The sequence below is a fragment of the Mauremys mutica genome, chromosome 12 (assembly GCF_020497125.1).
Source record: "Mauremys mutica isolate MM-2020 ecotype Southern chromosome 12, ASM2049712v1, whole genome shotgun sequence".
NCBI lineage: Eukaryota > Metazoa > Chordata > Testudines > Geoemydidae > Mauremys > Mauremys mutica.
In genome coordinates, this window is record NC_059083.1 from 80,919,370 (window position 1) to 80,934,466 (window position 15,097).

General features: G+C 45.2%; 1 protein-coding gene across 7 annotated transcripts in view; it reads right to left on the reverse strand.

Moving 5' to 3' along the window:
• Positions 1 to 15,097, reverse strand: part of RPTOR (regulatory associated protein of MTOR complex 1) — a 284,447-nt gene that overhangs the window by 172,792 nt on the left and 96,558 nt on the right. For all 7 annotated transcript variants that reach the window (XM_044983138.1, XM_044983137.1, XM_044983135.1 and 4 more), the window contains one exon: positions 1,509 to 1,655. In XM_044983138.1, coding sequence (XP_044839073.1) covers positions 1,509 to 1,655 — 147 coding nt within the window. The remainder of the gene's footprint in view (positions 1 to 1,508; positions 1,656 to 15,097) is intronic.

The following is a 15,097-nucleotide window of genomic DNA, read 5'->3' on the forward strand; positions in this document are numbered from 1 at the left end:
CTACACCCAGAATATCTTCAGGTCACTCTAGGGCCCAATGGCAGCAAAAGAGAACCGAGAGTCGGTAGAGAAATGCAGGGGAAGGGGAGGTAAGGAAAACCAAAGGAGAACTGGGGAAAGAAAAGAGCTGGAGTGAGGCATCTTTCTAAATTAGTGTATGCCTGTGCTCTGGGAGAAGAGAGAAGAAGAAAAAAGAAAAACAGAACACCCAGAAGGACAGAATCTATACACAGAAAAACAAAGAAGCAATAAATATGGCAGGGTGAGTGATGGCTGAAAGATAAACATGAGAGAAGTGAGGCTTACAAGCAGCAGAATAAAAAAAGCTATAGGATGAGAGGAACACAGGGCATAATGGCAACTTCTTCCATTTTTTGTTCTGAAAAAATGGTAACACTCAACACACATCTCTGCCAATACAGATCTGGGCCTTTCAGTGTCATGTCCTTCCTTAGTGAGGAACCTGCAAACACTTGCGCACTGACTGGTAGCGTTACTTATAAAGAGATGGGATGATGAGAAAGACCTAACTGTCTTAAACTGTTACTAGACTGGCATGTTTCTTTAAGAGGGAAAGAGAGAGTCTCTACTTGCCAGAAAGTCACTGCAAAATTCAACACTGGGGTTCATTCTATTTAAGAAATTTAAAACCAAGCACACCCTCAATAAGTGTCATGGAATCATGTTTGTAACAACCAGCCAGTTGCCTGATTGACCAATATTCCCTGTTAAACATATTGAAAGTTTTAAAAGTATTTGACTTAGTGCTATGGAAGTATAAGAAATGAATCTTTAACAGGCTGCTTTTCAAATGGGCTAAAGCTTAGGGAGAACATCCAATCATACACCTGCTTGCCTACAACATCCAGTTTCTGACACACTGCTGCACTAAGCATCTAGTGCACAACGGGAAAGCACCTTAAAGTTATTTCATATATTCCTCTTCACAATTCATATTTACTCCAATAAATTCAAATTAAAACTATAATGAAAAGTGTCTTTTCATTAGAAACACAAGGTTACACTTTTGTATTCTGTCAAGCTAAAGTGATCAACAATAGGTCCTTTTGTCTATCAGTTTTAAATCATTTAGTTTAACATTTATGTATTTGGTACAACAGCAAGAAACACTACTGGAATCCAAATCAGTATTGGTCAATTGCATCTAAAATAAATGGCTCTGCTTCACCTCAGCATTCATCTCAGCAGCAAAGACTATTAAGGCACAAACTGATTCTATTAGCGTTATCACTTAATTAGTACTTGCAATAAAAATGATTCTGACTATAACAGAATGGCATACAGAGCCAGAAAGACTGCACTGGAGTGACATGATTTTTTCCAAATTAATTTGCTTTTTAACTTTTTTTTTTTTTTAAATATTTGTCTCATAATGGGCTCAAACCTGTCTCCACTGAAGTCAATGGGGAGCAAGATCAGACCCTGAATGCCCAGCAGAGAGAGAAATGAAGCCACAGGAAGATTTTGGCAATTCACTAAGGTCTCACCTCCAACTCTTGCTCCCTCTGTAGCGCAAATTGCTTGAATGACTTGACAATAAGGCCAGCATTGGAGCAATCATAGACGAAAATGGAGGGACTGCCCATCCAAGTCTGCAGGTCATATATGGATAGTGGAATATACTGAGTATAGTTCTGTAAGAGGAAACAAAATAAAAAGTGGACATTATATACATGAAGAGAATGACAACTGATGGTAGAGCCTTTGTCTCTGAGGCACTGAAATATGCATTCCATGAATTCTACTTTTGAAATCATAGAATGAAAGTCTGCATGTGTTCAGGGCCTATTGCTAATTCTACATGACAACCCCACTCAAGAATGTAATACGCAAACAGATTCTGTCATATTACTTGCCTGCTAAATTGAGCTTGAATGTTTACAAATTCTAAAATCTGCTTCAAGGTTCCTTTGAATCATGTTAGCAGGTGTAACCTGACATTCAACAGTGTATGTTCATTTCAGGCCCTTGCAATACTGATGCAGGACAAGGAAAGTAAGAAGTCATAAAAAGCTTCAACTTCAGAAATAGGTTGCTCTTTAATTTAATTTAAGGTCAAATATATTTGGCACTGGAAACTTTATGGACATAACTTAAAATGGCTGCTTACAGCAAAGATGTCCATCAGCAGACATCTCTAGTGTTGGTTTAATGAGACCCTTTCACTGTTTTATTGCAGCCTTTACAACAACTGTGCCTCTTTCAAAATTAATTGATGAAGTTAAATCCTACAAAGCCTATCTAACTACATGAAGCTCCCATAAACTCAGCTTCTGCAATTGGTAAGTGCTGCATTTTCTATTAGAAACTGAAGGCATGTGGGTCTTATTTCTTTTGAGCTACAAGAGGGATTTATAAAAAGAGCCTTAAAATATGATATGCACTGCAGCCTTAGCTATGGAGCAGCTATACTCCCTCTTTATATAAAACACTGAGCTGCAGAACTGAGACTGTAACCCTAATCCTTCACTTCCAAAAAAACTTGAGCTACAGAAATCTTTCCTAGCATCACATAGCTTTATGTTCTTTCTAAACTGCAGCCAGAGGGCAACATGCTCACACATGTACAGTGTCCAATTCTGCTCCCCATAAAATTAATTGCAAAAACTACCACTGACATCATTAGGATGACAATCAGGCCTATAACTCCCATTTAAATTCAGTGGGATTTAAATTACCCACCACAAACACAGTTAACTTATCTAATGCTCAAATTCTTAAGCACATTCTTAAGGATTGGTCCTGCTTTGAGCAGGGGGTTGGACTAGATACCTCCTGAGGTCCCTTCCAACCCTGAGATTCTATGATTCTATGAACATTTACCTATGTGTAAAGTCTGAAGTGATAAGCCATTTAAAGGGAAGAACAAGCTGCATTTGAAAATGCAGGATATCATTAAGTCAAAACCCTTTTGAAGAATACTCTTCTTCAAGAGATGTTCTAGTTCAGGGATCGGCAACCTTTGGCACACGGCCAGCCAGGGTAAGCACCCTGGCAGGCCGGGCCAGTTTGTTTACCTGCTGCGTCTGCAGGTTCGGCCGATTGCGGCTCCCACTGGCCGCTGTTTGCCATCACAGACCAATGGGGGCTGTGGGAAGCGGCGCGGGCCGAGGGATGTGCTGGCCACCCTTCCCGCCGCCCCCATTGGCCTGGAGCGGTGAACTGCAGCCAGTGGCGGGGCGGCACTTGGGGTTTTGTTTGTTTGGTTCGGCGGGGCAGCACCCGGGGGCTTTTTTTTTTTTTGGCGGGGCGGCGCTCAGGTTTTTGTTTGTTTGTTTTGGCAGGGCGCCGCTAGGGTTTGTTTGTTTGTTTGTTTCGGCGGGGCGGCGCTTGGGTGGGGGTTGGTGAGGTGGGGCGGCGCTCAGGTTTTTTTGTTTGTTTCTTTTGGTGGGGCAGCGCTCGGGGGGGGTGTTTGTTTCGGAGGGGCGGTGCTTGGGGTTTTTTTGTTTGTTTTGGCAGAGCGGCGCTCAGGTTTTTTTTTTTGTTTTGGCAGAGCGGCGCGGGGGGGTTCTTTCAGCGGGGCGGCGCGGGGGGGTTGTTTTGGTGGGGCAGCGCTGGGGGGTTTTTTTGGTTTGGCAGAGCAGGGCGATGCTTGGGGGTTTTTTTAGTTTTGGTGGGGCGGCGCTCGGGGATTTTTTTTGTTTGTTTCAGCGGGGCGGCACTTGGGGGTTTTTTGTTTGTTTGTTTTGGCGGAGCAGCGCTTGGGGTTTTTTTTTTGTTTCAGTGGGGCGGCGCTGGGTGGGGTTGTTTCGGTGGGGCGGTGCTGGGGTTGGTTTTTTTTGGTTTGGCAGAGCAGGGCGGTGCTTGGGGTTTTTTTGTTTCGGCAGGGTAGCGCTCGGGGGGGGGGTTGTTATGGGAGGGGCGGTGCCCTCCCCCTGCTTGGGGTGGCAAAAAAGTTAGAGCCAGCCCTGGGTGTGACAGATCTGTGATGTGTGAGACACCTGGCAGCCCTGGGTCCCTAGGCCAGCTTCCCCCTCCCCACTCAAGTGCTCCCAGGCACTCCCGGTAAAGTAATTCTTTAGTACAGAGGTTCTCAAACTTCCGTGCACCGTGACCCCCTTCTGACAACAAAAATTACTATACGACTCCAGGAGGGGGGACTGAAGCCTGAGTCTGCCTTAGCCCCCTCGCCTTGGGTGGGTGCCCAAAGCCAAAGCCCAAGGGCTTCAGCCCTGGGCCGGGGGCCTGTAACCTGAGTCCTGCCACCCCAGGCCAAAGCTGAAGCCTGAGCCCCGTCACCCAGGGCTTGAAGCCCTTGGGCTTCAGCTTTAGCCCCAGACCCCAGCAAGTCTAACGCCAGCCTTGGCGACCCCATTAAAACAGGGGTCCTGAGCCACAGTTTGAGAACCGCTGCTCTAGAAGATTGATGTTTAGGTGTTCAGCAGATTCCTCATGAAAACATTGGCAATGGAAGTGAGAAAAGGGAATGGCAATTTTCAAAGGTTTCTCTCTCAGCAAAACTTGACCAGAATTTAAAGGGACAAAGAAATGGCAGTTTTCAGACTCAGAGGGCTTTTCCCTTGCTGCAGCAATGTTGGTGCTAGATCTTTTCAGAGCTCAGAAGATTGTTTTACAATAGAAAAGGTTACGCAACTTAAATATTAGGTGTCGCTTCCAGCTCCCTTTATAATAAAGTTTTCAATACTCAAGGCAATCACGATCACTGACCTCCAGTTTCTAACAAATCTTTCAGCACACCAGATTAACCTCACTGAATGGCATGTGGGTCTTCTTAGTTTAGCAACTTTAGAGGAGATTATAAATCAATTGAACAACAATAAATACTAAAAATTTAAGAAACAGTCCAGTTTCTTGGAGATCTTAACACCGAGTCAATAAGAGCCGCATTGAACATGATTACATTTGTTTTTTATTTATGTTTTTATGATTTCACAAGTTTCGTATTACTGAAGAGCTTAATCATGTAATTCTGGCTTCTGCTATAGTGCTTGCATTTCATGCATCTATTTGCAAAAATAATAAAAACCACTAATCCAGAAATAAACTGGAGCTCTAAAGAAATAATTCTTCCTTCCAATGCGTGGTGCCATTTCTCTTCCCACTTCATATCAAAGATAAGACAGCGTTTGAAGATTATGTATGCATCAATTCCCGGAAAGCTAGAATGTTTCTTCAGCAGGTTCCTATGTTCCGTTTCTGTCCTGGGATTTCACAACCTAATGGAATCTTTCAGTAAAATTCAGGAAAAGAGCCTTGTGGGGATCACCCTGTGGGAACCCATCCCCAGTTATTTCCATATGTATAATTATCTCATCAGCCACCTCACGTAGGGAATGGTTTGTTTGTCAAGCTGCAGAGAAAAATTAAAGCATTGCAAGCCTTCAAAGGCTTGCCCAGAGTAACGCCGCATTTTATCACACTGCAGCGAACCATCTTATGCTGCAGTTGGAGAGAAAGGAGGAAAGATTATCCCAACTGTAACCGTTTTCTGCCCCAGACAGGTATCACTGTAAAACTCTCTCCCTCTACAAATTACAGAGCTGAATGCTTTTCTGAAGTGTGAGCAATCCTAGTAAAAGTGAGGGTAGAGTGGGCACCTTCCTACATTCTACCCTGAATTCCCTAACGCAGGACAGAACAGACAGAGGGGCACATCATGATTGTCTTTTTTTTTTCCTCCTGAACACATAAAAGACCAGGTTTTCATTCTAAATAAACAAACAGAGATGGGTTTCAGATTATTTATTTATTATGATCCTCTTTATCTGTCAGGCTAGATTAAACATCAAAAAACTAGGCTTGTTTCACAAGGCTGCCCTGAAAGATTAAGCTAACCACAGAGGAACTTATACCACAGCAAGCACAACATGACAAGAGTTATGAAAAATTTAACTCACAGAAAATGTGTGTGCAGGGGAAGGCAGGTTTGTTTTTTAAACAGCAAGTTAATTTAACTATTAGCTTTTTCAGTGTCTTATCCAAATTGTGCCACATTCTCGGTTTCACATCAATTCCCTGTGGAATTTGAACTCTGTTTAACTAAAGAAAGCCACTGAGATTTGGCTTTGTAGCTGAAGTGAATCAGGTTGAAATAATACTTCCTGAAGGCTTTATCCTTTTTAATCTACATATCAGAATATATAATGCTTAATCTCTCATAAATATAGCACTGCCATACAATGATGGATTCTTAGAGTCACACGGACCCATTGCAAGTTCTGTTGTCTCCTGGTGAAGGATAAATAGATAATTTGCAGATTGCCTGGCAGGGAGTTGCAATACTACAGTTAGAGAAAGGGCAGAACTGGAATAGTGTTATCCAGTGTATCCCAGGGACACACTCAACAGTATGTCAATTCAATTGCCAGTGACTGTACCAAACAACTGGATTTCAATCAACTACAGAAGAGGACCATTGGAAGATCTCATTTTTCAGAAACAGACTGGGTAATTTAGTACATAAAATTGGTATTTTCCTTACAACTTAACAGCTTCAATCTACCCAGAGCATCAGGTGCTGATGATGGGTTCTGCTCGATAACAATCCAAACCAGTACGGACCGACGCATGTTCATTTTCATTATCTGAGTCAGATGCTACCAGCAGAAGATTGTTTTTCTTTTTTGGTGGTTCGGGTTCTGTAGTTTCCACATCAGAGTGTTGCTCTTTTAAGACTTTTGTTTAGCATATCTGGCAGGTAAATACCTTGCAATGCTGGCTACAAAAGTGCCAAGCAAATGCCTGTTCTCACTTTCTGATGACATTGTAAATAAGAAGAGGGCAGCATTATCTCCTGTAAATGTAAACTAACTTGTTTGTCTCTTAGTGATTGGCTGAAAATGAAGACAGACTGAGGGCATTTGTAGGCTCTGAAGTTTTAAATTGTTTTGTTTTTGACTGCAGTTATGTAACAAAAAAACCCTACATCTATAAGTTGCATTTTCACGACAGAGATTGCACTACAGTACTTGTATGAGGTGAACTGAAAAATACTATTTCTTTTGTTTATCATTTTTACAATGCAAATATTTATAATAAAAAATATGCACTTTGATTTCAGTTACAACACCTAATACAATATAAATGAAAATGTAAAAAAAATCCAAAATATTTTATAAATTTCAATTGGTATTCTATTGTTTAACAGTGTGATTAGGACTGCGATTACTCATGATTAATTTTTAAAATCATGATTGTTTTGAGTTAATCGCGTGAGTTAACTGCGATTAATCGACAGCCCTAGTAATTAAGTGAAAAGAAATAATCTATGCACTACATGCCACACCTACCGTGGCCCCTCGAAGATGGAAACCAGAGCTCACACCTTTGGGTGGAGTTCTGGGAGATGTGTTTAAGCAACAGGGGATATCTGAGGAGTGTCAGCCCTGGTTCCAATGAATGAACTGCATGGTTTAAGCTCTCAGGATGGGATGCTACATAAAGGGTCTGCACCCTGAATATGCGCCTAGGCATCCAAGACATGCTTCCCTGCTATTAAAATGAAGTCTGCAAGGAAATGGGGTATTTTGGCAACAAATTTAAGGTCCAGGAAGCACCAGTTCATTATTTAGCATCTTACCAGAATCTACCCACTGATAAACAACAAAAAGACCAAAGAAACCTGTGAGGTTAGAAGGGGAGATACGGAGCACAGTTAAAAGCCTGAAAGTACATACTGACAGAACCAAGAAGTGGTGTATTTTATCAGATTATTGTCTGTCTACCTCCTTCCCCACTGGTAGCTTTCCAACTCTGTCAATCTTTCAGGTTCCCCCAATTTTTCCCTCATTTTATATCCTCCTCCTCCCTCCCCCAGCTTAAGGCCTCAACCTCACTCTTCTCCCTGGCAAGAGAGAAAGGCAGGGCTTCTCTAATAAGCTTCCTGGAAAGGGCTTCTAGCTAGGAATATAAAGGCATTCCACCAAACATCTCAAGTTGTAACACCCTCCACTTCTCAGGATCTCAGACTCCACAGTAAGAATCCAGGAGTCAAACTTTGATCTCCCATATTGCAATGCAGAGTATAGCCCATCACAGTATGTCTACAGTGCAGTGTAAGTGCAGGGCCATAAGCAAAGACTGGTGGTTCAAATCATCACGCAGACCTGGGATGACCAACCATGGGTCCAGAACTTTCAAAAGAAGAAAGCTACATTTCTGGAGCTTTGTGAGCAACTTGCTCTGACCCTCCAGCATAAAGAGACCCTTGCTGGTCCAGAAGCAGGTTGCTATAGCTGTCAGGAAACTGGTTACCCCAGGCTGCTACAAGTCCATTGCACCAGTTTGATGTTGGAAAGTTGACCGTGGGTAAAGTGGTGGCGGAGGTTTCTGAGGCAATCAGGTATGTGATTTACACCACAGTGGTGGGCATAAACGTTATTCCTGAAGTAATTGCATGCTTTGAGAGAATGGGGTTTCCAAGCTGTGGTGGTGCCACTAACTGGACTCGTGCCCATTGTCTGCCTCCCTTAGGGAGCATGAGTACAAATACTGCAAAAGGCACTGCTCCATTGTTACGCTGCCCCTCGTGAGCCACAGAGGGTGATTTATGAACATAAACACAGGCTGCATTGGGAAAATTCAGGTTTTTCGCCGATTGGGAGCGTACATTCATGGACAGGCTAGGACACTATTCCCACCAAATGACATTGTCATAAACTGAGTTATTGTCCCCACTGTTATTCTGGGGGCCCCGCATACCCACTTTTGCCTTGGCTTATGAAACTGTACCCTGATTTCAGACACGCTGGCAAAAGACGGTTTAATTACTCTCTCAGGATATGCAGAATGGTTGCTGAATGTGCATTTAGCAGGCAGAAATCCCAGTGCAGCTATTTACAGACCTGTTTGGATTCCAGTGTCATCAATGCTGTCCGTATCACTGTGGCTTGCTGTGCTCTTCACAATCTTTGTGAAGCCAGAAGTGAGCCATTTCCCCCTGAATGAACCTATGACACTGAGGGGCCACTGAATCAGTCCACTCCGCCAGAAAGTCCATCTACCACAGCTGGAAGTGGATGCACCTGGGCAACATAGTGAAGGATATTTTGCGCTCCCACCTTATCGACTTGAATGACCCAATGGGAAAAGGGGAATAGTACTTTATGAATATGCTTGTGGGAACAGGATGGGAGGGCTCATTGATTGCGTGGTTTCAGTGCCTGAGGAGGAGTGGGGAGTTTAGTGCCATGCAATATACTTATGAATGACATGACCACTTATGAAAGAGGGGGTGGGGGTTATTCATAGTATGGATTGATGTAAGGAAGTGATTGAAGTAGGAATTGCTATAGATAATTTACTGAGGGACAGTCTTTGCACACTAATTCTTAATTATCCCTGATCATGTGTTTATCTTTATTACTTTGAATACAGATTGCATGATGTGAAGCAATGAGAGCAATAAACATTCCTGATGAAATAAAAAGATTTATTTATAAACATGTATTAGAAAAGTACAATATTCATCCATTCCCAGGCAGGCCAGCCCCAATTACCATACCAAAACACCAGTAACGACAGAATCTTACAGGGGAAAAAAACAATAACAAAATGCATATAGACAGTACAAACACTGAAACCATGTGGAAGGGTACGTCTATACTACCTGCCGGATCGGTGGGTAGTGTTCAATGTATCAGGGATCGATTTATCGCATCTCATCTAGACGCGATAAATCGATCCCCGAATTGACACCCGTACTCCACCTCACCAGGAGTAGTAAGCGGAGTCGAGGGGGGGAGACATGCAGGTTGACTTGCCGCAGTGAGGACGGCCAGGTAAGTTGAACTAAGATACTTCAACTTCAGCTACGCAAATAGCATAGCTGAAGTTGTGTATCTTAGTTCGAACCCCCCCACTAGTGTAGCCCAGGCAGAAGACAGAAATCCCCTACCATGGCATGTCCCCTGGCAACCTGTTTCTCCTTTTCCTTCTTTTCCCATCTGCCATGCACTTGGCACTGTAGGAAGTGGGGTGCAGGCATCCACGGGGGAGAGGGTCAATATGGAGGGCTGCATGGGGCAAGGTTGCCCTGTCCAGCTGCTCATGAGACCCAACTGCATGTACCACTCAGCCTTGGGAGTCTTCCAAGCTGCTTCTGGACTGCAGCACAGAGTAGGTAGCATGCAGGGAACTCAGGTTGTGGTGGGGGTGATGCAGCAGGAGCCACTACTCTTGCGGTCATTAGTGGCATGAGCCGCTCAAACAGTTGTTTCTGTTGAGCTTGGTCTTCCTCCCTCGGCTGCCATTCCTGTTCCAGGAACTATAAAGCAAGTGCCTGCTCCTGCGCTGAAACCCTGTCCTCAAGATGTGCAGCCATCCTGAGCCTTTCCTCCAGCCTCTTGCCATGCCTTTCCTCTAGCCACAAATCCCTCTGTCTTTGATACAGGATCTGCTTGTTGGCCCTCTCCAGAACTTCAACCACAAGTTCATCATGGAAACGCTTCCTCTTGGAATAGTCCATGAAGGTCCATTGGCCCAGGCTTCTGCTGCAATGTGAGCTAGCTGTGGAGATGCTGCAATCCGTAGAAGTCAAGGGGCCTGGAACAGGACAAGACACGGCGGGTTATTGTCTCAAATAGCTCAGTGCAGGAGCACAGAAAAAGTCCTGGTGGAATTTCAAAGACATAAAATGATACTTTCACAAACAGAACTTCAATATAATGTGAGAGGGATGCTTCAGACAGGGCCGCCCAGAGGGGGGGACAAAGGGGGCAATTTGCCCTGGGCCCCGGGCTCCGCAGGGGCCCCCAAGAGAAGAGCGGAGGCTTCCGCCTCCGCCCCTCTCCTGGAGCCTCAGCGCATCAAGCGCCGAGTCTCCAGCCGAGCCCCTGAGCCCCGCCCCGATCCGAGCCGCGTGGTGAGGGGGCGGGGTTGGGAGCTCCAACAGGGCCTGAGCCCCGCCCCGCTCAGAGCGGCGTGGGGAGGGGGCGGGGCAGCTGCCTCCGCTCGGCGTGGAGCTCCCAGCCCCGCCCCCTCACCACGCGGCTCTGAGCGGGACGGAGCTCAGGCCCCGCCGGAGACGCGCTCGGGTAAGAGGCAGAGGCTGGGGCGGGGGGGGGGAAGCGGGACCGGGACCCTCCGCTGCCGCTGAAGCACAGCCCGGTCTTCGGCGGCGGGGGGGCCCTTCTGTTCCGGGACCCGCCGCCGAAGTGCCCCGAAGGCCCGCGGCGGGTACCCCCCCCCCGCCACCGAATTACCGCCAAAGACCGGGCTGCGCTTCGGCGGCGGGTCCCGCTTCGGCGGTAATTCGGCGGCGGGGGGCTCCCGCCACGGGTCTTCGGGGCACTTTGGCGGCGGGTCCCGGAACGGAAGGGCCCCCCGCCGCCAAAGACCCCGGGCCCCCGGAATCCTCTGGGCGGCCCTGGCTTCAGACCACAGAAGCTCCTGGACACAGCCTAATTAATTGCAGCAAAAGATGTCCAGACACAATTGTTAGTTAAAAATGCAAAGCTGTTTTTATTTTAGAAAACTGCAGAACTACTTGGGTTTTTGCAGAGGGGAGAAATCAGCAGCTATGCAACAAAAGCTTTTTCTATCAGTGCAGTCCTTCCATATTTTGGAGGACATAATAGTTCTTCTGGTGCCTGATTGGCAAAGGGAGAAGTTATTCCAAGCTGCCGGTGGGAAACCTGCAGTTTATATACTCTAACTATTCAAACATATAGTAACTGAACAGTACTTCAATAAGGGGGACAGGCTAGTCAGCTACTGAGGTGTCCCTGGAAAATATGTCCTTCCCCAAAACATGACTACCTATCTGGAGTTCCTGCTTCAGGAAAAGTTTGCAGCTATCAGCATCCAGGATTGGGTCAGAATTCATGAGAAAAATCAACAGGATGCTGCATTAGCTTCCACACGGCTTACTCTGTCATGGCTGCATGCAAACACACAGGACGCCATAGACTTCTTCCCCCGAGCACATTTCTGGACAAAGTTTCCGACCCCAGTCATATTTGGGACAAATGATTTTGTCACCTGTGGACTGCAGGGACTACCTATAACTGAAATGGACCAGATTTGTAAAACTGAGCACATTTCCACCTCCCCCACACCCACACAATTTCTAGATGACTTGACAGACCGGTGAGTGGTTACAGAGTGGCATACTTACAGGCATGGCAATGGAAGGTTATTGCTTTTAAGAAACAGGAATGGCCCTACCAAAAATCTGTGCTTTTCCAGTAACAATACACATTAAAGATGTTCTTTACCGTTTGCATTTCCCAATTGTCACTTTGAACTCCACGTGGTAGGGAGAGAGAGGGAAGGGGATGCCAAGGCACTGACGTACAATGCACCATTAGCTTATACACGTTGCTAGTAAGGGCTTCTCATAACCTTTGCTTTGATTCATAAAGTAGAAATCCCTCCCATTACTGTATTAACAAACATTGACATGGAGCCAGAAACTTACCAGGCTCAGGGGGTGGCTTCTATCAGCTCCTCAGTGGGTGGTTTCTCTGGGGAACATCAAATGGCTCCTTCAAGTGTAGGCCCAGAATGTGCTGCTGCTGCTGCTCCTGCTCCAAAGCTGCTTTGGGACCGGTTCCAGCAACAGAGTGAGTCCACTGTCCTCCCTCGGTGCCTGCTGCTGGCTCCTATCAGTCCTCATGCTGGATTCTGAGGCGAGCAAGGGACCAGCTGACCAGGTCGCCATCACCACCACCATTGGCTCCATGCTGGTCACAATGCCCAGCAGCTGCTCACAATGCCCAGCAGCTGGTCAAACTCCTCATAAAACTGGCATGTCATTGGCGAGTTGCCTGAGGAGTGGTTCTGGTCCCTGGTTTTCCAATACCCACTTTTGAGCCACTTCATCTGTTCCCTGCACTGGCCACTGGTCTGGTAAATGTGCAAAGCTGCCAGCTTCTTCGCTATTTGTGTATGCGTAGTCATTCCTAGTACTCTCACTAAAGTCCAGAGTTTTGCTGGCCTTGCACCAGAGATTTACCAAAATCTGGCTGTGCTCCCACAACCATGAAGCAACGTGCTTTGCAAAAGGCATCTGCTGTTCAGTCTCCACTGCAAACACAGAAGGCTCTCTGATGGTGCATTTGCAGCTGAGTGGTCAGAAGACAATGGAAGGGTTAACGTTGACTCACTGAGCTGCTGCTGTACACCAAGGGGAATTGCTCCTGTTTTCACTGGAGTCGACTGGAGATTCTTGGGATAGAAGGACAAAGGAAGTTGGCCCATGGGACTGTGGGATACTTTTGGTGGACTTCCAGGACCCAAGTCGGGGGGGTGGGGGTGAGGGGGGCTGTGTCTACACTGCAAAGCAATAGGGCTTGAACCCTTGGTCACAGCCTGACGGGGCTCGGATCCTCCAGCCTGGTTGGGTCCTAGGACCTAGGTCCAAGCCCGAGTCTGAGAGATTTGTGTATAGACCAAAAGAGATTTTGGGCTCTAGTCTGATCCCAGGTTTACGTTGCAGTTTAGACGTACCCTAAGTCAATGGTTCTCAACCAGTGGTATGCAGAGGTCTTCCAGGTGGTACATATTATAGGCCTATTTCAGACCACAGAGAAATGGATACATATGTTAGTGTGATTTTAAAGATCAATAGTATGTTTCAGCCGATCTGCTATTTCAACTACGGGGGGGAAGAAAGGAGGAAAGAGACATGTTGAGCCTCATTAGCTTCTACCCAGTCCAAAAACTCACATCCCTACAAATGGTCTCTAAAAAATATTGGTTTTCCCTATTTTTATCATATTTTTCCAAAATCTTCCTTTGAATAAGGGAGTGGGAAGAGTCACTTTGCTGCCTTCCCTTCCAAAAGGGAGACAACGTTTGTTAACATATTGCAAAAAGGCTATTAAATTTCAACCTCCTTTATGCAGATCAAATCTTTCTCCCTAGACTGGACCATAAATCAGAAGGGGCCCCTCCTCCTAATCACCAGTAGAGTCCTTATCAGATTACACCAACTGAGATAGCAAACAAATTGGCAAATACCCAGTCAGTTCTTAAAAATGCATTTGGCGTAACACAAACTTCACTGAGCAATAATTTGCTCCTCTTGCATGTGTAATACATTCTGCCCAGCATTATTTATCTTATTTATTACCTATTGCCCATTAAGTAAGAAGAAGGTCACCGCGATTTGTTCTTACACCAAATTCAGCTTTCAAATGAGTTGTTTAAAATGGTGGGCTGAATGCTAATCAAGTCTCCAATTTAGATGCATTGGAATAAAATTATATTCCCCTCCTGCCCCAATTCTCTCGTATCAGCGCTGGATTCTTTTCCAACTACAAAAAAACCAAAAGATGTGAGATGGGTACAGTGTTTTTCTTGGCACAATACAAATCAAAAACTAAAACAGAATCAAATTATATAAAAATGGGAGCAAGTTCTCCCTCCACTGGATGCAACTTCCAGCTACTGACAGTAAGTCTCTATTGCAACTGTACCAAGAGAGTAAATAAACAGGGGAATAAAACTATGTTCTCCATCATTTACCTTTCATAGGTGCTATACGCGTGAATTATAAGGGAGGCCAAGTACATTCAACTTAATTAGCCATAACTGAGCCCGAATGTAACAGAGTAGCAGTTTCTGTATTAATATGTGATACCAGCAGCTGTACAAATACTCAATCATGCCAGTCTTGCTGTCCTCAGTAAAAGTGACAAAGACCTTAATGCAAGAGTTGCCTACTATACTGTACTCACTTGCACCATAATACTCTGTACTTTAAAACTGGGAACTGAGAATATTTTATTGTCTCTCATGCATTGTACTGCCATAGCATGAACAATAGCTATTCAGGGTTAGCTGGCACTCTCAACATAAACTCTAACAACTAAGCCAATGACACAAGGCAGGGAAGCCAAGCATCTGAGAAGAGCTACATCTTTTGCTCCAAATCTGGCAGGAGCTAGGAGTGCAACTTGACAGAGAAGGTAGAGGAACTTGGATATAGCTGGCACCTTTAATTACTCTGTAATGTCCCCTCTGACTATTTTAAGAGAAGAATTAACGAAGGCTCTGGGAGAGCAAGTGTTTAGCACTTCTCAGACAGAGGGACAAGACTGCCTCTTCTAACGAAAGAACTTTGAGAGTGGGTAAGGAAAGAGAATAAATGTCAGTTCTGGAATCAAACATT